This window comes from Hippichthys cyanospilos, chromosome 5, assembly GCF_059441005.1.
Source record: "Hippichthys cyanospilos isolate Australia breed blue-spotted pipefish chromosome 5, RoL_Hcya_1.0, whole genome shotgun sequence".
In the NCBI taxonomy this organism is placed as follows: Eukaryota; Metazoa; Chordata; class Actinopteri; order Syngnathiformes; family Syngnathidae; genus Hippichthys; species Hippichthys cyanospilos.
The window spans coordinates 16,868,310-16,894,529 of record NC_142373.1 but is presented as its reverse complement, the minus strand read 5'-3'; the positions used below and the strand labels follow the sequence as shown (position 1 = coordinate 16,894,529).

The 26,220-nt window shown below is 41.2% G+C and overlaps 2 protein-coding genes across 2 annotated transcripts in view; both read left to right on the top strand.

Annotated features, from left to right (window-relative positions):
- Nucleotides 1-5,684: 5,684 nt before the first annotated feature.
- Nucleotides 5,685-10,401, top strand: pcdh8.2 (protocadherin 8, tandem duplication 2). The gene is made up of 3 exons (XM_088414993.1): nt 5,685-8,358; nt 8,806-9,004; nt 9,076-10,401. Exons 1-3 carry the CDS (start codon nt 5,935-5,937, stop codon nt 9,387-9,389), a joined length of 2,937 nt encoding a protein of 978 aa, XP_088271119.1. The 5' UTR covers nt 5,685-5,934; the 3' UTR covers nt 9,390-10,401.
- A 6,604-nt stretch (nt 10,402-17,005) lies between these two features.
- cnmd (chondromodulin) overlaps nt 17,006-26,220 on the top strand; it is a 37,862-nt gene continuing 28,647 nt past the window's right edge. The window contains exons 1-6 of the mRNA XM_088414996.1: nt 17,006-17,024; nt 17,126-17,266; nt 17,372-17,485; nt 17,563-17,716; nt 21,362-21,537; nt 23,268-23,450. Coding sequence (XP_088271122.1) covers nt 17,147-17,266; nt 17,372-17,485; nt 17,563-17,716; nt 21,362-21,537; nt 23,268-23,450 — 747 coding nt within the window. The 5' untranslated portion in view covers nt 17,006-17,024; nt 17,126-17,146. The remainder of the gene's footprint in view (nt 17,025-17,125; nt 17,267-17,371; nt 17,486-17,562; nt 17,717-21,361; nt 21,538-23,267; nt 23,451-26,220) is intronic.

The window sequence follows — 26,220 nt, the reverse complement described above, 5'->3', positions numbered from 1 at the left end:
CAAAAGTCAGAAAAGAGGGTGAGCTGAGTCATGTGAACCCCAGACATGTCATCTTGAGTTTTTTTGTCTTCATTTTTTTTTCTTAAAATGGCAAAATGCCCCCCACCCCCCCTCTACATGGATGAAAATGGGTGAGGGTGCAGAGAGCATAAATAACTAACAAAATAACCAACAAGAACGTGAGGAAGATATACCCCAATCCTATACATGCTTAATTATGTTTCAGGCATTAATATCTATTCCATTTTCAAAAATGCAATACCCCTTGCAGCGGTATTTGATTTTATCCTTGCAGCAGAAATAACGGTACATCCTGTGGGCTATAGTCCTCATTGTGCCTCGGAGCATGATGCAAGGACGATCCGCCTTGGAGTCAATACTTTGCCGAAGGAAAGGAGAAGGACGTCTGTGATGCTGGAACAAAAGCAAACAAAACTAAATGAGAGGGGAATTAAATAGCTATTCATCCAAATATTACAATGATGTCGAAGACTCTGCGGTCGGGTTTTAATCATAGCTCAAGTCACCCTCTGGGTGTGTCCAGCTGCATCGAAAATTGTTCATTTGAGGACAAAGTCCTGTCATGTGGAAGAAATGTGTTTTTATTTAAAGCTTATACGACACATGCGCTCAATTAACCCTTATTCTGGGTTTTTAATACAATCCTTTGATCTTGACGTCAAAGGAATTTCACGTTGAAAGCATTGAAAGAATACAATAGGGAGCTGAAATTTCACCCGGATGGTGACATGTTAACGTTCAACATGGCTAAAAATATTGCTCGACTTATAGAAGAAAATGATCCTATTCATTTGATCTTCACATCAAAGTCATTTCACTTCAAAGGGAAGCTTTGAAAGAACAAAGTAGGGAGCTGAAATTTCACCCAGATTGTGACAACATGAATGACCTCTACCAGGAGTGTGCTATCCCTTGGCTAAAATCCTGCCAGAATGATGTGGAAAAAATGACCCAAAACACTTTGATCTTTACACCAAAGTCATTTAACATTAAGGAGTAAACGTTGAAAAAAGAAAGTAGGGGGCTGAAATTTCACCCAGATGGTAACAACATGGCACAATACCAGGAGTGTGCCATCCCTTGTCTAGCATGATATGGAAGAAAATAACCCAAACTCCGTTAATCTTACCAACAAAAGTAACTTCCAGGGAAAGCATTTAAATAAGACCAGATGCAACTGAAATTTCACCCAGATGGTGACAACATGTTAAAGTTTAACATGGCACGGCCACTACCAGGAGATATTTCATCCCTTGGCTAAAATACTGCCAGAATGATGTGGAAGCAACTCCTTTGATCTTTTCATCAAAGTCATTTTACATCAAAGGAAAGCATTGAAAGAAGGCAGGAGGGAGCTGAAATTTCACCCAGTTGGTGACAACATTTTTCAAGTTTAACAAGGCATGACCACTATCCAGGAATGTGCCATTATATGGCTAAAATACTGCCAGAATGATGTGGAAAAAAATGACCCAAACCACATAAAGGGTAATGTTGCAGAGGGAATACAAAGAATATGAAATATGACAACATCATCACCTGAAAATGTTTGCCTATGTTAAATTTTATATAATTACCCCCATTAATAAAGTAACATGTTGTTTACCACTATATCTTTGAACAGATTTTGATGAAATCTAGCGTGAAGCTTCCATATGGACAGATTAATGAACTTTTTCTCAGGATCTGAATAGAAAACTCAATTCAAAGGTGTCCAAAGTGTAGCATCAAAACACACAGCGAAGATTAAGAAATTCAAAATTCAAGCCACGTGATGATGGGATAATGTTCGAAGCGGCATGTGGTTTATTGTTGAAGGTTATTCTCATAAGCGCTCTTCTTGTTTGTGATAAGCGAGGCGGCTGTTCAGGTGTTGTGTTAGTCACAAGACCTTGAGCGCTCGCTCTGTACAATTTCCTCCCTGTTCTTGTAAGAAACCAAAAAATAGACAACGTGCTTCTTTTTCAGTGTTTATTACATGGATATAGAAAGAAATTTGCATGCAACATATTTTTTCCTTGGACTTTTTCAGAACAATGACCCGAACGTCAACATGAGGAGTTGATGAAGTTGAGAAGATAAATAAGATGCTGTATGTGATGAAAGTGGACTCACTCAAAGCTTGGCAGTATTTTGACCGTTTTAGGTCATTTTCTTCCTCGTCATTCTGGCAGGAATTTCACCAATAATTTAGTCATTTGTAGTAGTTTAGTAATTTGACACATTCCTGGCAGTGTGACAACTAAGTGGTCATGCCAAGTTGAACTTTAACATATTGTCAGCATCTGGGTGAAATTTCAGCTCCCTAATTTCAATTCATTTCCTTTGGTATGGGGATTTTACAGGATAATGCATGGGGGTTAAGGTTAAAAGTAGGAATGCTAAAAATGAAATTGCCTGGCAAAAATTGAAAAGTACTAATTTGTCACCTCTGTACAAAACCTAAATTGAATTAGATGTTCCAATTAATTTGCTCTTAATTTGAGAAGGCATTAGAATTGGAAAATCTCACACAAGAGAACCAATGTAATATAATTGATAGCTCACAATGCAACAACTGTTGACAGTTACCGATGCAAATAAGCTAAATCAGAGTGCATTACTTTGCAGCGGCCAGCAGAGGTGCTGTGGAGTTCATTTTACATGGCCCACCGTAGCTCAGCCTGATGATAAATTGATGACATTCAGAGTTCCACTGCGAAATGTTATAGCAAAACATTTTATTCCCAGTGTGATATTTTCTTTGAGCAACATGAAGATTGCGAGCGTGACGCGGCTCCGGCGCAGCGCTGTCAGCTGCATCCTCTTGCACTCGACTGCGCCTCTGTGGGCTTTTCCCGACGTTTCACTTCATTATTGTCAAAGTCTTTGTTTTACGTGGCGCGTGTGCGCACGCCGTGACTGATGGCGGATCACTGGCAGCCAAATGGACACAATCTGTCATCCTCAGCATCTTTTCATTAAGATGAAGATGTAGACGTTGGCGAAAGAAAGACGTGAAAAAAAGAAATGGGCGCCAAATAAGTGGAGGCTGAGTGGAGCGAAATTTACAATTTGTTTGTCTCTGACAAAAGAACAAAATAGAGCAAAAAAAGGGAGAAAAATGTGACAGAATAACTATATAAATATATATATAAATATATATATATATATATATATATATATAATATATATATATATATATATATATATATATATATATATATATATATATATATATATATATGGTTATTTTTGGCGAAAAACACCTGACTGTAGATGATCATCTTTTGTTGAAAAAAAAAAACCTCACTGTACATGATTGTTTTTTGGATAAAAATTAAAAAAAAGCCTTAGTATACATGGTCGTTTTGGGGCAAAAAAAAACCTCTTTACTATACATGGTCTTTTTTTTTTAATTTAAATTCTTACTAGACAGTCATTTTTTGGTGAAAAACACCTTATTAATAAGTTTTTATTTATAAGTTTTTATTCTAAAATAAAAAATGCCGTAAGCTGTTTTTTTCCCCTCAAAATGATCATGTATATTAAGGTGTTTTTCACCAGTGTTTTTTTGGGGGGAGAAATGAAAAGTTACATGTACTGTAAGGTGGGGTGTTTTTTGCCAAAAAATGACCATGCAAGTTTTTTTTTTTTTTTTTTTTACAAAAAAAACGGCCATATATAAAGCAGTTTGTCACAGAGTAATCATATAATAAAGGCTTTTCACCTGTAGGTGGCAGCACAGTATTTTGAGACAAGCTCTTAAGGGGTGGTGACGTTTAACACGGCTTACAGACGTCACTCTCGCTTTTTACCCACACCCGGTGGCTGCAACCATCTTGTCAAAATGAACAGAGATTGTGAAGTGTGCTTGTGTGTTGCGTGGTTCGGTGACTTAAGCAATGACGATGGAACCTTCCTGAAGCACCGTACCACGAGACTGATTCAGGAAGCTGGTTCACTGATTTTACGGCAAAAAAACATAATTTCCCTTTTTTATTCACATTGACTTTCACTTACCTTTCTACTCTGCCCTGTGAGAGGATTACTTTTTCTAAAGCAGGAGAAATTCCTACAAAAATGTGGGATTGTGGAAATGTTTCGAGCCACTTTGGAAAAAAAAAATCTGTAAAAATCAACGTAACATATCAATGTCTTAATTCTCCTTATTTATTTATAGACACAACTACAAAGTAACACAAGCAGATTTATATCTCTTACAGGTTTTGTAGGGCGAAATTAGAATGTAGTACATTTTACTGAACTCTGGGTGGCGCCATAGAGTAAATTAATCCTAATCAAGTGTTGATTACATTTGCTTGCACAGTTGGCGGAATGTTTCCGTGGTTCATCTCATCGTCACTTCGTCAGTGACAGTGATGGAGAAGTTTGACTTTTATTATTAATATAGGTTTTATGTTGTTAATATGCAAAGGTTTTGCCTCAAGGTTTTTCCTCTCAAAAGGAGTGTGTTAATTGGCTCCATTTTTTTCAACCCCCCCACGTACATGACATGTATACATATTTCTTCATTAATATATCCAAGTAAGAATTTTTGGTGTGTTGCTGTAAAGGATTAATGTCATCATACTTCATTTCACTGGGTAACATTGTAATTAAATTGGAATTTTTGCATGCAAAAACTGAATCTGAAAATGCCATTTTAAGGTAAAGTAAGTGTTACTTTGCTTTCGCTCCACCACTTTGCTGCAGCATTCCATTTTCTTGCTGTCCACAATCTCTTTTTGAAAACCCTGAAGATAATTCCAAATAATTATATTTTGGATGCCTCAATATAGTCACATCTCACATCAGTCCTGCCCATGTTTCCATGGCAACTTGGGAACAATGCGCTACTCCTCCACATGATATAGAACGCAAGGGTCAGAAGTCAAACACGCTGAGCAAACTACTCAATGAAACGTCACAATTAAAAGTAAGTTAGGAGATTAGTCATGTGCCGTTTTTGCATTAAACCTCTGCAGCAAACGCGTATGCAAAAATAAGAAGCTTTTTTAATTACAATTTTCCCCATTGAAATCAAGTATAATGCCATTAATCCCTTCCAGCCACACACACCACAATTTCTGTTAAGTACAAAAAACATTAAAAAAAAAACATAATGAAAGAAAATGTACAACAAAGTGGCTTCAAAACGTGTAATGAGGCTACAATAACTTTCTAACAGTCTAGTATTTGTGCATTGATAAGATTGTCCCTACAATAATGAATTAATTGAAATGGGTTGATATGATATGCTGCAATTAGCCAGCAACAAAAGTCTTCCTTTAATTGATTTTTTTTTCTTTTGTCATTTTGGTGAAATCTGCAGATAATGTTTTAATTTCAGAGAGAGGCGTAATTGGATTTCTTTTTTTTTTAGGTAAAAAAAAAACAAAACAAAAGAACGACACCATCAGTCGTTTCTACACACGAGCATTACACACGCACGGAGAGACGCAGCACGCACGGAGCTGAAGACAATAAGTGCACATCAAAACAGAGAAGAAATGTGTTGTTTTGTTTTTTTTTCCTCCGGTAAATAAAAGCTGCAACAAGGCGATAACCGGCGCTGGAAACTATCACAAGGCGGGTGCACTACGATTGTGCTCGTCTCGAAATTGCCTTCACGCGCCCCAACAACAGGCTCGCGTGTGTGCGTCTCCGCCAAATAAATATATAATTGTAAAGACGCGGATTGGCCACACTTGGTCTTATTAGCACGCCGAGCGCTCCGTACCCCGCCAGTGCAGGATCCGGAGGTGTCGGAGGCGCGTCGACGTGCACGCGTGTCGGTGACTGGCTGCTGCGTGTGCGTAAAGGCGCAAAGTAACTTTGTCCCCCGCGAGCCCGCTCGAGCTCTCACTTGGTGTCAGCGCACGGCGAGTCGGCTTCAGAAGCGGACGCGTTTTCTCTCTCTCCGCCGTCCGGATGGATTCTATCAAGATGTTGTTTATGATTTATCAGCACTGGTGGATATTTGTACTCTTCTTTCATCCTTGTCTGGCTCGGACCGAAGGGAATACGATCCGCTACCAGTGCAATGAGGAGGAGGCGGCGGGCACCGTGATCGGAAACCTGGCAAAGGACATGTCCTTGAGTCTGCCCCACTCATCCAGGACCAATTTTCGGATGATGAGGCAGTTTAATGACTCGTTCATCCGGGTGAGGGAGAGCGACGGGCAGCTGAGCGTCGGGGAGCGGATGGATCGCGAGAGAATGTGCAGGCACACTCCACAGTGTCTGGTCACTTTTGATGTGGTGAATTTCTCCAAAGAGCGCTACAGATTGATCCACGTCGAGGTGGAGGTCAAAGATATCAACGACAACTCCCCGGAGTTTGCCAGCGCCGAGTCTGTGGTGGAGATCTCCGAGAACGCAGCCGTGGGCTCTCACATTCCTCTGGACCCGGCGCTGGACGCAGACGTGGGATCCAACTACATCCAAAGCTATCAGATTTCCGTCAACAGTCATTTCAGTATTGATGTGCTCCAGAGAGCGGATGGGGTTAAATATGCAGAATTGGTATTAATGAAGGAGCTCGACAGGGAGACTCAGGCGTCGCTCTCTTTGGATCTGATGGCCACGGACGGCGGGAACCCATCCAGGTCCGGTTCCACCAAGATTACTGTCAGAGTGACGGACTTCAACGACAACAGCCCGGTTTTTGACCAGAACAGTTTCTCTGTGAGTTTGCCGGAGGACGCGCCGGTCGGCAGCGTGATCCTAGACCTGAACGCGGTGGATGCCGACGAGGGAGCGAACGGCGAGGTCGTCTATGGATTCGGGAAACAGGTTTCTCACGAGATCCGGGATCTTTTTCACGTGGATAACAAATCGGGCCGCCTGACCCTCAGAAGCCCGGTGGACTTTGAGGACAAGCGTACATACGAGTTGGACGTGCAGGCCACCGACCTGGGACCCAACCCGACCCCGTCGGTGTGCAAAATCATCATCCACGTTAGCGACGTCAACGACAACGCCCCGAGCATTAGCATCACCCCCATGACCTCCATCACCACGGGTACGGCGCACATCAGCGAGTCAGCGGAGAAAGACAGCCTGGTGGCCCTGGTCACCACTTCGGACCGGGACTCCGGGGTCAACAGCCAGGTCCACTGCACCCTCTACGGCCACGACCACTTCAAACTACGGCAGGCCTACGAGGACAGCTACATGATAGTGACGGCGGCCCCCCTGGACCGCGAGAGGATCAGCGAGTACAACCTCACAGTCATGGCCGAGGACTTCGGGTCACCTCCTCTCCGAAAGATCACCCAGTACACCATCCGAATCAGCGACGAGAACGACAACGCCCCCCATTTCACCAAACCCGTTTACGAGGTATCGGTGGCTGAAAACAACGCCCCGGGCGCCTACCTCGCCACTGTGGAGGCCACAGACGCCGACTTGGCCCACAATGGCAAAATCACCTACAGACTTGTGGACAGTCTGATTATGGGGTCCCCCGTCAATACCTTTGTCTCACTCAATTCGGTGTCGGGGTCCATTTACGCCCTCCGAAGTTTCAACTATGAGGTCATGAAACAGTTGGACGTGCATGTCCAAGCCAGCGACGGCGGCTCCCCGCAGCTGCAGAGCACGGCCATCATCCGCTTAAAAATAGTCGACCAGAACGACAATGAGCCTTCTATCATCGAGCCTCCCCTTTACAAAGGCTCTGCGGATGTCTTCCTGCCCAAAGACGCCCCCGCCGGTTACGTGGTGACACACATAAAGGCCACAGACGCAGACGAAGGCCCGAACGCGCAGTTGTCCTATAAGATCACAGAAGGGGGGCTTCTGGGCTTCTCGGTGGACAAAGACACGGGGAAGGTGCACGTGAGCCGACAGCTGACGTACGACCTAACGGACAATGTCAAAGTGGCGGTGGCGGTCAGCGACAACGGCTCCCCTTCGCTGACCTCCACGGCGATCATACACTTCAATTTCATCGAGGGGACCGTCCCCAGCGTCCCCTCGTCCGCCCAGGACGGCGGAGAGTATCTCTTTGAGTGGGACACGTCCGTGGCCGTCATCATTGTCCTGGCGGGGAGCTGCTCCCTCCTCCTGCTGGCTATCATTCTCATCACAACCATTTGCAGCCGCCGCAGGAAGGAGACGAGGGAGGGCTACGACGAGAGAGAGGAGGCGCCCAAAAAGGCAGAGAGCGTGGAGAGCGGCCGGGTGGACGCCCTGATCGGCGGCCACATGGGCAAAGCTTTCGAGCCGCACCCCTTCCCCGAGCAGCCGCCCATGGCCGCCAGCAATGTTGCGGAGATGACGTGCGAGGACGGGCAGCAAGCGACCGGTGTCTTTGAGCCCAACAACAGGGTCATGGAGGGCAAATTAAAGGTAGGTCAGACGGCGGTCACGTTCATTTAACTAACTGGTGAATCCGGTTAGGTACGAGTCAAGGTCAAGGGTGTAGTCTACTTTGAAGTCACTGCTCTCTTTGACCCTGAACTGAGTAAGCCGTATAGAAAATGAATTTCTGACTCACCGAAAGTGCTTACGAGCCTGATTCCAAAGAAGGTGCGCCCCTGTCTCTATATTTTATCGTGATTGGCTGGCGACCAATCCAAGGTGTACCCAGCTACCTCTACTCACCCGTCACCTTGAAGAGATTGACACCAGTTGAATCATTGAATGATTTCGCCACAGGTGCTTTTGAAGCACTGGTGGTTAAACCCAAACCGAGGCTGGGATTTTTTTACATCCCAGACCTGGATGTCCCCGGTCAAAATGAAAGTGTTTCTTTTATTATTTACCTTTTTATTTCTTCTCTCTTGCGACTCTCAGGGCTATTCCACTCTGCCCGGCTACGGGAAAGAAGCCGTCAGACCAATAACAATATGGAAGGGTAATTCATTCACAACAATCTCAGCGAGGGACCCTCACATCAGCGGCAAGGACAGCGGCAAAGGGGACAGCGACTTTAACGACAGCGATTCCGACATAAGCGGGGACGTGCACAAAAAAGACTCGCCCCCCACAAACGGTGAGCGTCACGCCGTCTGGGCAATTATCTTTCATCAAGGTCAAACAATAAATGTCATTCTCTCCCCGCAGCTCTGTGGGCGTGTACCAGCGAGTGCAAAGTGCTGGGTCACTCGGATAGATGCTGGAGTCCGTCTGCCACCAGGCCCAACACCAGCATGGCCTCCGGGTCCAACCTCTCAACCTTCTCCAAGACGGCCTCGCTTCCTAGGGACAGCAGGAGGGAACACTACTATCCATCGCACGTGGCCAAAGGCAACGGCCTGCAAAGCGTGTATGAAAAAGTCCAACATCAGGAGTTTGATTATATTCTCGTCGGCCCGCCCACACCGGCCAGAATACAAGAAACTGACGAGATCTCCATTCCAGAGTACACAAACTCTTAGAAACGTTTCCTTGTACAGTGCTTTTCAAAGGGGAAGTCGAGTTCAAACTTTTCTTGACAATGATAGGTTCCATGCAACTCCACTCACCTAAAAACGGTGTTCCGATTAATACGCTATTTGTGGAATATGAACCTAAAATCCACCTTTTGTTTATCTGAAGAAGCGTCCATTTTGTCACTTTCTGTTGACTGAAAATTACTCGGTAATGACCAATCGGCCCAATGGAGCCCTGAACAAATACGATGTCATTTTAAGTCAACAGCGAGTGACAAAATGGCCGCCCCCAGACTGCTAATTCTGTGCGGTTATTTGATCCAATCCTTTGATTCTTTAGCTGGCAAAAAATAAATGTACAAAGATATGTTATTTGTGAATCAACGAACCAATCCTTTGATCTTAACATCAAAGTCATTTTACATCAGGGAAAGCATAGAAAGAAGACACCAAGGAGCTGAAATTTCACCCAAATGGTGACATCAAGTTTAAAAAAGCAGGACTACCTAGTTTCACATTTCCAGAAAAGTGGAAAATACTTAATATTGTGAATAGAATATTGAAGAAATTGTCCAAAACATGGAAACAATACTGCGCAAGGTTCAGATTTCACAAACATGATAAAAATCAGAATACTGAGTTCAGACTTAGACCTGGCGCATAGAACATATTTTTGTGATTATTTTTTTGACTCGACTTCCCCTTTAACTGACTCAACTGTGTTGTGATTGGTCGTATGTCATTTGTCTGTTGGCCTATCTTGCGTGTAAGATCATGTGTAATATGCAAAATTTTGTACATTAATAATATATTTTTCATAAGGCTTCGGTGTAAATGATGATGACTTTTATTATGACTTTTCAAGAGCATGTGTTATTTAAAAAGGGACATGGGGCAAGGGGGCTCTTTCTGCTGTGAAAAACAATCAATGTGAACAATGTCAGTGGTAATTTTTTTTTCTTGGTCACGTTGTTGCACAAATAAAAAGTGGAATACGAGTGAGTGTTTTACTCGTCAATACTGTCATCTCCTCTGGGATATTTTCACGGTGCGATCAAGACTTGGAAAAACATAGAAAAAAAAAGGTCATTTTGAATGGTTTAATATGACAACAGGAAAAAAATCAGTTTAAATTGTATTGGGTATTATTTTCATAGATGTATATTATATTTTGCACACACATACAAAAAAACTTCTCCAAATCTTTTTTTCTCTTGCAAAACTCTATGAAATTCTCTTGAGAGTACAGCCCCAAACATGGCATTCAAAATGTACTTTACCAAAAAAAAAAAGGATCAAATTTGAAATGAATTTAATTGTTACATGAACAAAAAAGGCAAACGAAATGACCAAACCCCTCAAAGATATGATTTTTCCAATTATAAACTCATCAAAATGATCTCATCAACATTCCTCAAACTTGTGGGACATCCTGTGCCAAAAATGTAAATTGATTTGACAAAAGAAACTCCCAAATCCCTAAAAGATGTCGCTGTCGACTTACTCTCTGTAGAGAATTCCACAAAATTATGATGCAAAGCTGCTTTGTGGATATAACTTCATCTGATTCCACTAAATAGGGCTGACAAATCAAAATCTTCTTAGAAGCATGTTTTTCTTAATAATTGATACTTTTTTGTGCAAAAATACTCCTAAAATCTGTCCTGATAAAAAAAAAAAATATATAATGCTTTACCAATTAAGAACACGTTAATCGATCCACTTAGTTTCTAGGTTATAAATGGCAATTGATCCCCCAAACTTTCCAATATTTCAATATTTCCCCAGTTATTATTACACATTATTTTTAGTGTAGAATCCTACTAAATTCTACCTGGAAGAAATTCCATCTAAAAAGTGTACTGTGCTTTCTATTGTATGACTAATAAACTTCGTACACACATTCTTAGTGGTATCTGCGTGTATTTTATTGAACTACTCAAGAAGATATAGTTTTGTAATATCATTTTAAATATGGTATTTGTCTGAGAACAAGTTGAGTTTTTCTTCCCTCATTTTCAACCCCCATATTAGGGGGGTCAACTTATAACCGCATAAGTCAGAACAGACCATTTTTTTCTACATATCTGTGTGTAACAAAATTACATTTTATTTTAAAATTGTAATAACATTAAAATATGTTTACTTTCGTCAAGCGCAACCTAATTATCTCCTTGTTTTCAGCAATGAGACTGCGTGGCCCATTTTTTATTTGACAGACTTTGATGCATTATGAAAAGGAGAATACGGCTTGATTCTTCTCATTCGGCCAGTGGACTACGGCATGGATGTCGGCAGGTGGTAGGAGACACAGCAAAGGACAACGTTCCACACCGTGATCTCACAATAGTCGTCACTTGGGTAAAGAACATCCCAAGTAAGATGATCAGCAAATTATGAACTGTACTCCCAAATGGTATCAAACCATCCTGAAAATAAAAATAATTGTAGCTATAGCATGGTGGGGCAGCAAGTGTGTATTAGGTGAGAAACTTAAATAAATAAAAGTAAAGGATCGATAATAACCATTTAAACTTACATAAAAAAACACATGTATAGGAGCAATATCATATCGCTTCAATCAACACTCAAATATATCTGCACAGACCTACTAAGGAGTCATTATACAATAATCAGGCAAAAAAAAGCTTCATGTTCCAATTAATTTGCTCTTAGTTTGGAAAACAGCTGTTCTTGTCATGCTGTTGATACCAGCAGAAATCCTGTGAAATTTTCAAGTACCTCCTGAAGTGTATTCACAGATATGACGAATTTGACCTAACATAACTTACTGCAAAAATATAACATTTAAAAACCTTGAAGGAAATAAAAGATTGAAACAAAATAAATTGTTCCACCGAACTGTTTTTTACGTCTTAACTAATGAATGAAGAAAAAAATTGACAATGTTTTCTCCCTTTAATTATTCATTCATTTATGTATTTTCAATATGGCCATTTCCCAAGCATTACAGCTCATTACTTTCCACACGGAAGCCCATAAAACAATTGTGAGAAGAGGCTAAATGTGGTCTTGCGCTCAACTGATAACATGCACAAGACAGTGTCATCGTCATTCCGCGTGCCGCCTTCAATTTGCATGCAAATACTGCCTTGTTGATCAAATGCGCTTCACAATTGCATATTTTTTCCTCCAAAGGTCAAATAACTCCATCACCTTTCTGATTGCCTTCCAGCATACCAATTATCCAGAAAATGAGGTTCAATCTGTTTCCAAGCAACGGCGCCACTGCATATTTGACTCTCTTACCCTGTTTGTTTTTTTTTTCTACCTCTCCCCGTTCTTTTGCATTTGAAGCGTGAGCGAGATCATGTGACCGGGCCCGACCGCCGAGCTGGCTTTCCGAGCGCAACCTTAATGAATTAAGCCGCGCGCTTGTGTTTGATTGCGCGTGCCGACGCCGCGACGCAGCGCTGCGGATCGCAGAGCTCATTAAACTATTAAGAGGATAAAGGCAGCATTAATCACACTGGAGCACACAAACTGAAACAAGCTCTCCGCCTCCACGGTGATGACACTTATCACTCAGTTTAGACCTTTTTATTTTTTTTAACCCCTAGGTGTCAATAATGGTCGTACGGGTCCCTAATGTTTTGAACCTCTACCTGTTTTGGCGACCTTTAGTCATTTTTAGCCGTCTAGTGTTTTTTTTTATGCTTTTTGTTATGTGTCTAGATCAGGGGTATGCAAATAGTTTGAATCAAAGGCCTCAAAGGGTTCTAAAATTTGATAAAAGGGCTGGAACAGGAGCAGAATGTTTTTGATAACCCATCCCATCATAAATAAAAAATGTGAAATATTTCACTAGAAAATTAACAAAAGTGTTATTCAAGTTCCATGTATTTAACTACTGTATATGAACAGACTATGAGCCGCAATTTTTTTCTCATGATTTGAGCCCTGTGGCTTATAGTCCAGAATCTGCTTATTGCAGTTCATTTTACTAGCCTCCAGGGGGCAATCCACTGGTATAGCAAATGAGTGTATCTGTTCAAGGTGTCAATTTTATGGAGCAAATTTGTGAATTAATGCTCAGCAAGAGTTTTGAAAACCTCGTAGTAAAAATATAAAAATCATGTATAATTATATAAGCTCTTTTTCAAATGTTTGTGACATGTAAATTTGATATAGTTGTAGGTAAAAAAATAAAAAAAAATTCCATATACCATCTTTCTGCATAAATATCTCATGTTCTGACCTGCAGCTTATAATCCAGTGCTGCTTATCCATGACCTTTTTTTTCTCCATTTTTGCTGCTTATGGCGGTGTGGCTTATAGCCCGAAAAATATGGTATTTATTGATATAACTTTACAACCACTGAAAAGTAAATAAAAGCTTTTCTTTTTTTGTGTAGTGCTGACAGTTGCTATTTTCAAGTCTATTCTGCTATAATTCAGGATATTAACATTATCATTCTGTTCCTGACTGATAATTTCTACAAATTTGGCACACCACACTAAAAAGCTTAACGGGGCGCATATGGCTTCTGAGCTGTAGTTTGCCCATGCCTGATCTAAATCAATGGCCCATATCGGGTCGAAATTGACACTAAGGGGTTTAACTCCATGTGTTAATTCCTAAATGGTTTTGAATTGGATTTATTTGATAGCAAAGTTGAAGTCATTCATTGCCATGGAAGAAAATGCTCATCTTTTAAAATAGTAATAATGAATAATTTAATTCTGGTCAAATACGTTTTTTATGGAGAAGAGCTGGCACCCTTGACTAATGCTCACCTAATATAAGCCAATTGAGTACTGTAGTGCTAACTGCGACCATCGGATGAGAGTATTTCCACTTACAGCACAGCTATTACCTACATCAATTCAAAGTGAAGAATGGAAGTCAATCTTTCATGATACCACCCATTTTTACATAGACATAACACACAATATTCTGTTGGCCTTTAAAGGTGCAAAATGCTAAATATACTGGCCCTCTACAGGTTTCTTTTCCTGATAATGCTGAAAGAGTTGAAATACCCGTGTCCCGTATAACATTCGACACTGTATGAGAACGGTCATACGGGTCCTTAATGTAAACTTTGCCATCAAATAAATTCCATTTGCAAGCATTTAGGAATGAACGCATCGTACCGTTTGGAACCTGAACCAGTTATCACAATCTGTAGTCATTTTCAGCCTCGTAGTATTTTCGTTTATGCTTTTTGTTTGATGATCAATGGCCCAAATCGGGTCGAAATTGACACAGAGGGGTTAAAGTGGCACACCCACAGGTAACATGAAGAAGGGAAAAAATTCCTCTGCACGTCATTCGCACTGAGCTGTCAAGAAGAACCTTGCGGCGCAGCGGGAGTCTCCAAAAAGAAGCAGGAGAGTTTTCAGGGTGGCCGCGTGGCAGGGCGACAATGGAAGGACACCCAAAAAGTCAACTAAGTTCGGCTTTGGAGCCTTTCGCGCACCGGGTAAGACAAAGTGTGGCATGCCTGGGTATTACACTACAGGCGATGTGTCTCACCTGCTTGTTTTGAATTCGGCAAAGGTCAAAACTCCCTCAGGAACCGCTGGGCTGCTGAGATACGGAGCTGTGGCTCTCTCCGTCGGCGCCGTCTTGATGCTTTGCGCCTCCATGGCCACTCTCCTGCTGAGGAAGGAAAACCAGAGAAATGTAAGTGTGTCTATGGGAGTTTCACTTGACATCCTCTTGTAGTATTTTGATCATTTTGGGTCATTTTCCCCCCCATATCATTTTTTGCACTTTGAACTTCAACGTGTCACCTTCTGGGTAAAATATAAGCTCCCTAGTGTCTTCTTTCAACGTTTTCCCTTTGATGTGATGCCTTTGATGAAAAGATCTTGGATTGGATCAAATCCCGCACAAGGATTAATCAACCCTTGTGTAGTATTTTGACCATTTACAGGTTATTTTCTTCCGCATCTACAACATAGGTGTAAAATTTCAGCTCCCTTACAATCTTTCAACGCTTTCCCTTTCATGTGAAATGCCTTTGAAGTAAAGATCAAAGGAGGATCAAAGACAGTTATTGGAATATTAGATAAACTTGAATCATTTGACGTAAATAATTGTTGATTCAGGTTTTTATTTACTATATTTTCCCAGCTATGCACATTTTTCCATGTGAGACCACATTGGCGTTATTTGCGTAGGTGAATGGACAGCGTGATACACAAGCCGAACTCAGACTTGCTTTGACTCACTTCAATGCCGCTAATACTAAGACGAAGCGCGGTGTCAAAAAGAGGTAAGATAGACGAGACCCATGTTGCGGGTCCTTTTATTAGAGGGGCCAAATCCTTGACTTGCCTCAAGTGCTGGCAACACACTCTCCACCACTACATTGACCGAGACTCTGGCCAAAAAAAATGATGTGCATTGAATGAGAGACGAATGATAAACAGACACGTGCCCTCTACAGGCAAGTATGGCTTGTCGTCTAGACAAACAGGTTTTCCTAGCTTTTATAGCTTTTAGTTTAGGTTAAAATGTTTGGCTATTGGTGCTCCTGTGTGAATGTTATATATTGATGTCTTCTTTTTTTTCAGCAATGGTCAAAATTGTGTCTAGTTTGAATACAGATTGACATTTTTTTCTTTTAATTTCAGGCATTTTCAAGCATTTTAAGGTTTTTTTTCAGTTTCAGAGTAACCTGTAACCCGTATAAACCCAGTACAAAGTGACATTTGTTGAAAATTGATTAAATTTTTTTGTTATTTTGTTAATGTTTAAAAGATTACAATTTTAGCTATGCTTGTAACATTTTTATAGAAATTAAAATTGTTTGTAGTCACCAGAGCAAGTGTGTGTGAGTGTGTGGGAGGGGCAGGGCGTGCAAAAAGGAAATGAGAAGCACAACTTAAATCCAACAAACAATACCAAAAATAGTTTAATTTTAACCTAAAGTCGGTCTCAAAATGATCATTCGATGTTCTAAAATGTTCCTTGATTAATTTGATAATAGATTGTCGCTTAATCGATTAACCAGTGCTGCAAAAAATAAAAGAGAAGCGCCGTTTAAACCCAACTACCAAAAATAGTCCATTTAAATTAAAGTGGGTCTTGAAATCAATCATCAGAAATGATCCTGGATGAATGTGATCATCGATTAGTTGTCGATTAATCGATTAACCAATGCTGCAAAAAATAAAAGAGAAGCACCGATGAAATCCAACTACCAAAAATAGCTACGTTTTGAATTGAAGAGGGTCTCAAAATGAAAAATCAATAATCAAAAACGATCCTCGATTAATCCGATCATCGACTGGTTTTCGATTAATCGATTAACAGTCCGAGCCCGTTTTAACAGTGATAGGCGGTGATACGAGCAGCTGGCTTGTCATCTTTCACACCTTTAGTTATCAGGCTCGCGTCCCATTCCACCAATAGAAAAAGAAATAGAATATTTCTCATAGCAACGTTCTTCTCTAAGGAAAAACATAATGAGGCCTGTATGTCAATCAACCTTGATGCAAAGACGAAATGTTTGTCAAAGCACATGAATCGCTAGTGAGCCCACCACATATTTCCATATTGACTCACATCTTAATGAGCTTACCTGTAAGGCAAAGATCAGCGGCGGTTTTTGCGCCCCCCCCCTCGCTCGACTCCCGCTGAGCACAAAGCACACGGGCCTTCTCGAAGTAAAAGCAGCAGCGTGCCGGTTTCCCTGCCCCGTTGCACTTGCGCCGCTTCCCCACTCGACTAATGAGTCGTTTTACGTCCCGCGTTTGAACGCTTGCAGGTGTACAGCGCTCATTACAGCATGAACATCAACGGGGAGGTGAGGGAGGGCTCCGTGGAAATCGATTCCGACGACAACGTGGAGAGGTTCAAAACGGGCAGCGGGGACGAGGAGGCCGTGGAGATTCGGGACTTTCAAAGCGTGAGTGACTCGGCGCCGTCGTCGAAAAGGTCGAGCCGACATTCCGTCTGCGTCGCTTTCGCAGAGCCGCGAGTGTAAACATGGCATCTCTGTGATTTGGCGCAGGGAATAACCGCAATCCGATTCTTCGGCGGAGACAAGTGTTATATAAAATCCCAAATCAAAGGCAACCTTCCCCGCCTGGGAGCTGGCAACAAAGACTCACTGATGTCTGACCTGGTATACGCACGCGGCTTTTTCTTGAATGTCACAATTTCCACTTTTTTACTTTTTTTTTTTCCTGCTTGTCCTGGCAGACTGACGAAGACATACCAGTGAGGTTTGATGAAGCGTTCCTCATCTGGGTTTCTTCAGAGGAGCCGCTGAAGGACATCGCTTTCTTGAGCCCCAAGATTTTGGCTCTGTGCGGAGAGTTACCTATTTACTGGCTCCAACCGCTCATTCCCAAAGGTTTGCTTTCAGAAAGTGACTCACGGCATTCCAAAGTCTGGGGGAAAAAACTTGACCCCGTATTGGCTAGCTTTGGTCTATTTCAAAAGTCTTTCATAGTTTATCCCGGTGGAACTCTGCATCAGGGATGTGCCCCAATAGATCGTTATATTATTTGGCATTCAATAAATTGAACGGCACTCCAATCGGTCGAGGTTTTTGGTTGGATAGCGCAAGATGCTAACGTGAAGGCTATGAAGCCACTTGGTACTTTCCCAATAATAGATGAAGGATAGCGGTTACAAAAAGAGCCAAATTAAACTGTTTTTTTAAATCAACGCCATGAGGCCCAACACCGTTTTAATTTCCGTGTGTCCGGGAATTTTTCACTAGCCCGGCCTTATTATCACCCATCTTTGGCTGACTTTGAAAGAGTCATAACATTGTCAAATATAAATATATATTTACTTTCAAGCCTTCAAAACGTTCATTGGCATCAGCCCTAGCCATACCTATTTAAAAAAAAATGGCTGAGAAATATGCCCCCTTTATGTGCAAAAATTGTAAGAATGTAAAAAACAAAACAAAAAAAAGCAAAAGTAACTACGCTGTTTATTTATGAAATCTAAATATTAATTATGTCATAATTACAGTATTATGACTTTTGAAAACGTTTGCACTATGGGCGCTCAGGCTAACCCAATCTTTGAAGTCCCTGCTGAAAGGCTTGCAAATGTCATAAGTTAGCCGCTAGCGCCACCCGGTGATTTTGGGGTGTCAACACAAAAATTAGATTGCGTCAAAATTGACAGTATTTCTAACTTTAAATGGCAGTAAATGAGCCCGACATGGGCTAAATTTGACACCTACAGGGTGTACCTCTCGACCTCTCATTTGCAAGCATTTCGAAGGGATGGCAGCATGTTATATATAAAGTCATCATGTTTTGACAAGCTATGACAATGTCTTTTACCCTCCCAGTGGGTTTTTATGAATTCTTTCCTTTTCATATCACATGTCAAAAAGCCCATGTTGGGTCAAAATTTTCCCCAGGGATTAAAGAAAAAGCACACTTGCCATTGTTAACTTTATTAATTTCTTTTATCTTTCGTTCATTTGAAACAATTAGTTTCCAAGTACAGTTAACACCATGAAAAAGATATTTTGCCACTTGCAGTCGGCTAAAAATGACATCACATGATCTGACTGGTAACAACCAATCACGGATCTGCTTGCGAGTGTCACATGACGAAAAACATGTGAGCTGTGATAGGTCTTTCTTTACCTGTGACATTTTCAGTTGACAGCAAATGGCAAAATGTGTTGAAAAATAGTGTAGTTACCAAGTTTTAACTTGGCTGTTCCTAAATCTGTTAACTCATCCACTGCCATTGACGGCTATAGACGTCAAAGATTAATTTGAACTTGGCTGTTCCTGAATCTGTTAACTGAGTCACTGCCATTGGCTGCAATTGACATCAAAGATCTATTTTTAGCTGGGCTGGGAGTGGATTAATTCCTAGGCTAAGGTAACTGAACAAAAAAGAGAAAAACATTCAACCAAATAAACTAATTGGCACAGTACTGATGAGAATCTATTAATTTCTTTGTCACCTCACGAATAATTTTCTACAATTTGTCCAAATTACCGCCTTCAGTTCGGAATAAATGTCAAAAGTCAAAGGAAAAAGGTAAACGCGCGGCACTAAACGTGTCTGAAAAAAGGTTGACAAAAGTGCATCGATGGCTCACACGATAGGTCAACCCCACCGCCTTCTGCCGTTTCAAATATGGGGCATACAGTATGAAAAGCTCTTTTCCAAAACGCTACAAATTGCTTTGATGACTGTTATTAGTCTTATTCTTTCCTACACCATAGCTGCAAATTTCACTAACATCATTTTTTTTTATCCTATCGCAACAATTTCAGTCTCAAAATGGTAGAATAATACAGTCAAAATGAAAGGCATTAAGAGGGTCGTGGCCATGTCTTTTAAATGGGGCTTTCATCCTATTTGATTTCATCTTATCTTTTTCAAACTCTAAATCCTTGTAGTGTTGTTTTAGTAGTGATTTGCACTTCCTATTGCTGTTTTGTATCTCTATCCACTGGAACAAAACCATTAGCCCAAGGACATCACCAGACTTTTATTGACTGTTGTGAATGTGTTCTATGAACACTATATAATACCACATATCTCATTATCTCTCACAGTACAGTAGCGATACCTTAACTCTATCCGAACAGCGATAAACTAGATATTCATGTACACAGTGACTGCGGTGATTTTTTAAGAAGATTCGAATCTAGCTAAGTGACTCATCCTCAGCTAATGTCAAGAAGGAATAATGATCTGCACCATTCTCACAAAGGCTGTTTTTTTCTGTGGTTTTTGCTCATATGAAGTTCTGATGGCTCACCATTGAGAGCTGCCACTAAAACAAAAATCAGTGTAAAATGTCATTGTTGTGCAGAAAACAAATGTTTTCACAAAATGCTTATTTTCTCCTTTTTTTTGTCCAAAATAGCTCAATGTCACTCCAATTACCCATTTTCCAACAGTCATTACTAAAGAATGGAATTTCTTCTGTTGAAGAATTTAATCTAATCCAGGGTTCTCAAACCAACGGCCCGCTGGCCAATTTTGGTCCGCAAATGGCTTTAATCTGGCCCGCAAGATTATTTTGTGACATAAGTGAGAATGGAAATTAGTTGAGTTGTTTCAATAAATGAAAAAGTTGAAAAGTTTTAAAATAATAGTAAATTGAATGTTTTATGATTAAAGGTGATGTTGTGCTCATATTATATTCGACAGAATGAACTCTTTTATCGCCAGCGTTATTGGAAAAAAAAACCTCTAGAGGGTTAGTATATTTACAATTTGAACTCATCTTTCAAGGCCAACAGAAAATTGTGTGCTATGTCTGTGTTAATATGGGTGGTAACATATGAAAGGTTGACTTCCATTCCTTACTTTGAATTGCATGTAGGTAATAGCTATGTTGTATGTGTGGAAACACTGCCACCCAATGGACACAGTTATCACTACACTGCTCAATTGGCTTATATTAGGTAAGCATTAGTCAGGAGTGTCAGCTACCCTCCTTGAATTAAAAAAAAAGTATTTGAGGAGAATTTTATTATTGTTATTACTATTTTAAAAGATGAGAATTCTCATCCATGGCACTGAAAGAGTTAAAAAAGAGGAATAAATCTGAAGTTTTAAAGTTGTATGAATATATACAATGATTTTATTTGTCCACCCCACTTGGGAATAGATTTTCCTCGCAAGCTAAAATGAGTTTGACATCCCTGATCTAATCTTTCATTTGGTACCAAGCACGTTTGCACCTGAGGGGTTGCCGTTTGGTAAAACGCTTAGCACCGAAAGAGTTAACTCTACTAATGCTCGACATACTTCTGCCAGTAACAGAAGTGAGCGAAACACATGTGAACACACCACGACAAATACCGTTGCATTGTATGAAAAGAAAAAAAAGAATACTTATGAAATATGCAAGGCCACTTCATATCACTGCTGGTAATTGAATAATTCATCACGTTTGAGAAGCTTGGGGCTTACGTAGGATTGCACTTGGGAGGACACGGTGGGCGTCTTGTGAACACTGACCCAATACTCTGTCCTCTTGTGGCCGCCCTGACAGATGGGGTGAGGAGGAAGAGGAGGAGGAGGGACTCACAGCGGGCCAAGCGGCAGGCCCGGATGGAGATGGCGGAGGTGACGGGAAAGGAGGACTCCTCCAGGTTTGGGGAACACGGAGGAGAGGAGGGGCTCCAGTCGGATGTGGGATCGGGAATCAACCCCGACAATCCGTATCATGTGAGTTGAGCGCGGCGTACTCGAAACAAGGCTTCAAAGCTGCTGAATTTTACATGAGCCATCAAGAGGCGTTTACGGAGCCCTGCAGCAACCCTTGAAAGCAACATCAACCGTTGAAACTTTGCTGTTTTGTCAACACTTTTACACACGATCGCTTTGCATGTGTCTTGCTTTGTTACAAAGGATGTTGGAGAAGGAATAGCCTAGTTACCAAAACACGCATGCGCCGGATGAATGATGAGATCGGATATGGGATGAGATGTGAGCTATCAAAATAGCTTTTGGATGAGGTGAGGTTGGATGAAAGGTGAGATGAGAGATAGGGGATGGGGTGGAATGAGACAGGATGGACAGGTTATGAGACGAGTTCAGATATGAGAAAAGAGGTGATATGAAATGAGATGGGATGTGATGAAAGAGGATGCGATGGGATATGAGACAAGCTTTGGTATGAGATACGGTGAGGTAATATGAATGAAGTGAGATGAGGGATGGAAGAGATGGAATGAGATTGATATGAAATGAGGAGGGATCAGATGGTGAAATGAGAAGCGCTATGAGAGATGCAAGATAAGTAATGGGGTGGGATTTGATGAACTGATGATGGGATGGGATGAGACTGGATATGAGATGAACGTGATATGAGATGTGAGATGGGATGAAGTGAGATGAGGTGGTATGATATAAACAAGATGATGACTGAAAGGAAATTGGACAAGATATAAGATGAAAAGTGAGGAAGTGACATGAGAAGTAAAATGAGAGATGGGCTGAGATGAAAGTTGAGATGAGACATGAGGAATTGGGTTTAATGAGATTGGATGGTTTGGATTAAATGAGATGAAAGGTGAGATGAGACATGAGGATTGGGTGAATGAGATGAGATGGGGAAATACTAGATGAACGGAGATTTGAAATGAGATACTAGAGAAGAGGTAATATGAGGGATGAAAAAAAAATATGAGATTGGATGAGATGAGATATGAACTGAAGTAATGATGGTCTTTAACACATGAAGAAGTCAAGAAACTCATGCTATTAGCTCTTGAAAATGCACAATTGTGAAATGAAAAAACCTTACGGGTCATAAAACATCATCCACATCATAAAGCTGACTGAAAAAATAACAAGATGTGCAAAGCTGTTGTCAGGACTACAGTTCCTATTTTAAAGAATATAAATTATAAAATACACTCCATTTTTATTAAGATTTTTATTTTATTTAGCAAATAATCCCAACAATATTTCTTTATAATGTAGACTATATAAGCATGAAGCTACAATTTATGAAACTGAGCTCCTGGGTGTTTCCATACTTTTGACTGGCATTGAAGAAGCAGACAATTGTTGATAGATATAGACACATGAATCAAAAATAAAAAGAGGCAGAAACAAAGAAAAAAACAAGCCAAAGATTTATGGGGTGGTAATGAATAGAAATGTGGTGTTAAGTATGTCACTTAGCAATGAGTGTGTTGCATTAGCAGCCCTAACTGCGGGTCACCTGGGCAACAGCTGCCACCCCAAGTTGTTAAACTTATAAAAGTGATGCGAAAACTCCCATCGCTTATAAAAATTCATACTGCCTAAGAGAACCCCAGTCACATGTTTGGCCGGATGAGCGCTTTGGACTTTTTTTTTTTTAAACTCCAGACCATCTAAATTGCAAATGAGCATGAATTTTAAAAAAGATCGCTCATCAAAATTAACAGCGCTTGAAAAACTTGCAGCGAGGCGGAGGCACCGGGACCGTCGCCGGCGCCGACGAGGGAGGCGCCATGACCTTTGACTCCATGCTGGACCACCAGGGGATCTGCTGCGCCGAATGCCAGCGCGGCTATACGCACTGCGAGAGAATATGCGAGCCGCTACGTGGCCACTGGCCCTGGCCGTACAACTACCGAGGATGCCAGGTAGCTTGCAGAGTGATTATGCCCTGTCGCTGGTGGGTGGCACGCATCTTGGGCATCGTGTAGGTGTGCACGCAATTCGCCCAAGACCCCGAAGGTCTCTCAACTTTTTGCTTGTGTGCAGCTACACTTTCTTTTTCAGTTAGACTAGCAGAGAACGTTTTGCAGGCTAGGCATGCAAGAAGGCGCGCAAAAATTGTGTGAATGCTGAGAAACACACATCGTAGGCTAGCGCACCAATGATGAAAACTTGAGGGAAATTGTTGGTATAGTATTTCACCCAAAAGGACACTGGTTTTCAGCTTTCAAAGTCATGCTATTATCATTCGTCAGCGAACCAAACCGTAATCGTTAGTCTGCCGGTCCATGGTTTTATTTCACCCACACTTCCGTCATCAGAAGAAGAAGGCGTTTTAGGGATTTTTGACGGTCCGTCATTCTTCGGCAGAACGGGCATCCATCAGTTCCCCGCAGATTGCCGATCTCTGCCAGTGAGTGATGAATACAACGACGGCCAACTAAACACTTTCTATCATTGATACATTTGTTGAGGTTTCTCGTTATTCGTTGGCAAAATGGCCGTCTGTCAGTAACAGACACATGCAAAGTCTGACATTCCTGAGGGACTGTCCATCTCAAGAAATACGCAGATCGGTATTCAGTATTTACTCGCGATCAGATAATAACGACAGTGAAAGGTGCTCATTTAAAACCCTCTCAGTCCAGTCCACGATGGCCTATGTCCTGTGGGCTTGATCATTTGAATCAGGTGTGTTTCAAAGAAAAACTTGAAAAACATGCAGAATGCAGTTTGACGCTTCAGGAGTAAGAGAGCTACTTACCCAAGGTTATTTTTATACATCCTATTCCAAGGAAATGTGAAAATAAGTGATAAAGAGGTGGCTCTATTAGTGTGACATTTGATAAAAAACGGAGTGAAATACTGAGGAACTTTTAAGTGGAAGGCAGACAGTTGGACACAATGGGCCATAACACCAGTGGGATTAAGTTGATCAGTTGTCTCGTTTTAATGGGGACTATCCTGATTTTACGTTGGTCCATCAAAGCAATTGTTTGAGCCATGTGTATTTCAATCGCACAGTTGTCATGCGATTTATACGATAGACAAATTATAAAGGAATTATAACTGCTTCCTTTCACAATCCATCGTACAGGAACTAGAACTACTACATGCTTCCGTGTCAATGAATCATGGGAAGTGAAATCAGATCATAGCGAGTTGAGCTTTCTGGCAGTGTGTTTCCAGCAAAGTACGGTGTGCCAATTTTCCAGTTTCATGAACACGTTTTTGCAACTAAAGACCTCATATTCGACGAGAGATAGCGACAAAGAGAAACAGAAAGAAGCGAGTACTGTACTGTCAAAGTCGGTTGACTGGAGGTGTGAACACAGTGAAACATCTCGAACGTCAATAGAAATACTTGTTCAATGCACCAATCAGCAATGACAAGTCTGTGAGAAGATTGAAGCGGGTACGTGGAAACATTTATTACTTATTTGACAAAAACAGAACAGTCCCATGCCAATTTTAAGTTTGAGGGTCAGTGGATAAAAATTTTACGACTGATAAGACCAGAACCAAGCAAAAAAGTTGGATGATGGTGAGTGAAGAGTATGGCGCCGTTGAGCTGTCATTCAAGATCGCATTTAGCATTAGCTAAAGTAATAACACAACCACCGGTCACCAGATTGACTAGCGATCAAATTTGTCATAAATATTTCCTCTTGAGAATTGCATATTTCATTTTCAGTGAACTTGTCCTGTCCCATTTTGTATTTTTTGAAAATCTAGTCACCCTTGATATCAAGCGGATGAATGATGGATAGGTTTGAAGAACCTTAATTTTGCATCATGTTATTAAAGCATTGATCCGGTTCTCCATTTTTGCATCAACTCATTTTTATTGCGTTTCTCAGCATTCACATGCAGTTTTGGTAATATCATTTTTTATAAGCAGCATTTGTCTTTGTGCACGCACTAATGTAAACACAGTGAAAATTGGCCTCAGTTAACAATTGTATTTATTGTAGATGCACGCTGCATCTGCGCGACACGGCGTCGCTTGTGTGAGGGCGGCATCTTCAATAAATTGTCATTAAAGTATTGGCTGGCCTTGATGTGGTTTTTGTATGTCACATGTTGTTTCCATGGTTCCACTCGGTACCTCTCTGATAAAACTAAAGTGACAGCGAGGTCTGCCGCTTCTTCCATTCACAGCTCCCAATGTGTTTGAAGGCAATGCAATTTGCGCATGCTGACATCTGTATTGATGTGAACTAATGTGAGATGAGTGTCGCGGGGATGATGGAAAATATTTCTATAAAAGTGACATTTTGATTAAACCTTTTTCTTCTCTTCGCCCGGGTGAAAGGAGTAGAGGGTGTGGATGCTGAGCGGCCTGATAATGTGATCACAGACTTTTCTTTGGTTATTTGAGCTTTTAGGCTACTCTGAATAGCTGCGACAAAAAAAAAAAAAAAAAAAAATCAAAAGAAAATCTGATTACTATCTCCAAAGCCATATGCCACCTCTCTAAATAATTGAGAGGAGACGTGTTGCGATCAGGATGATTTCACACAGTGTGATCCAGGCACATCAAACTACAACAGATGTGAAATTGCATCATATCTGCCAACACGTAAAGGCGCATTGAAACTCAGCAGTGTGAGGAAACGACACAAAGAGATGCTTGTCTCTTCTGCGGGAGATTTGTGCGGGTTTTCATGGGGGTAGAGGTGCTTATCACATCTG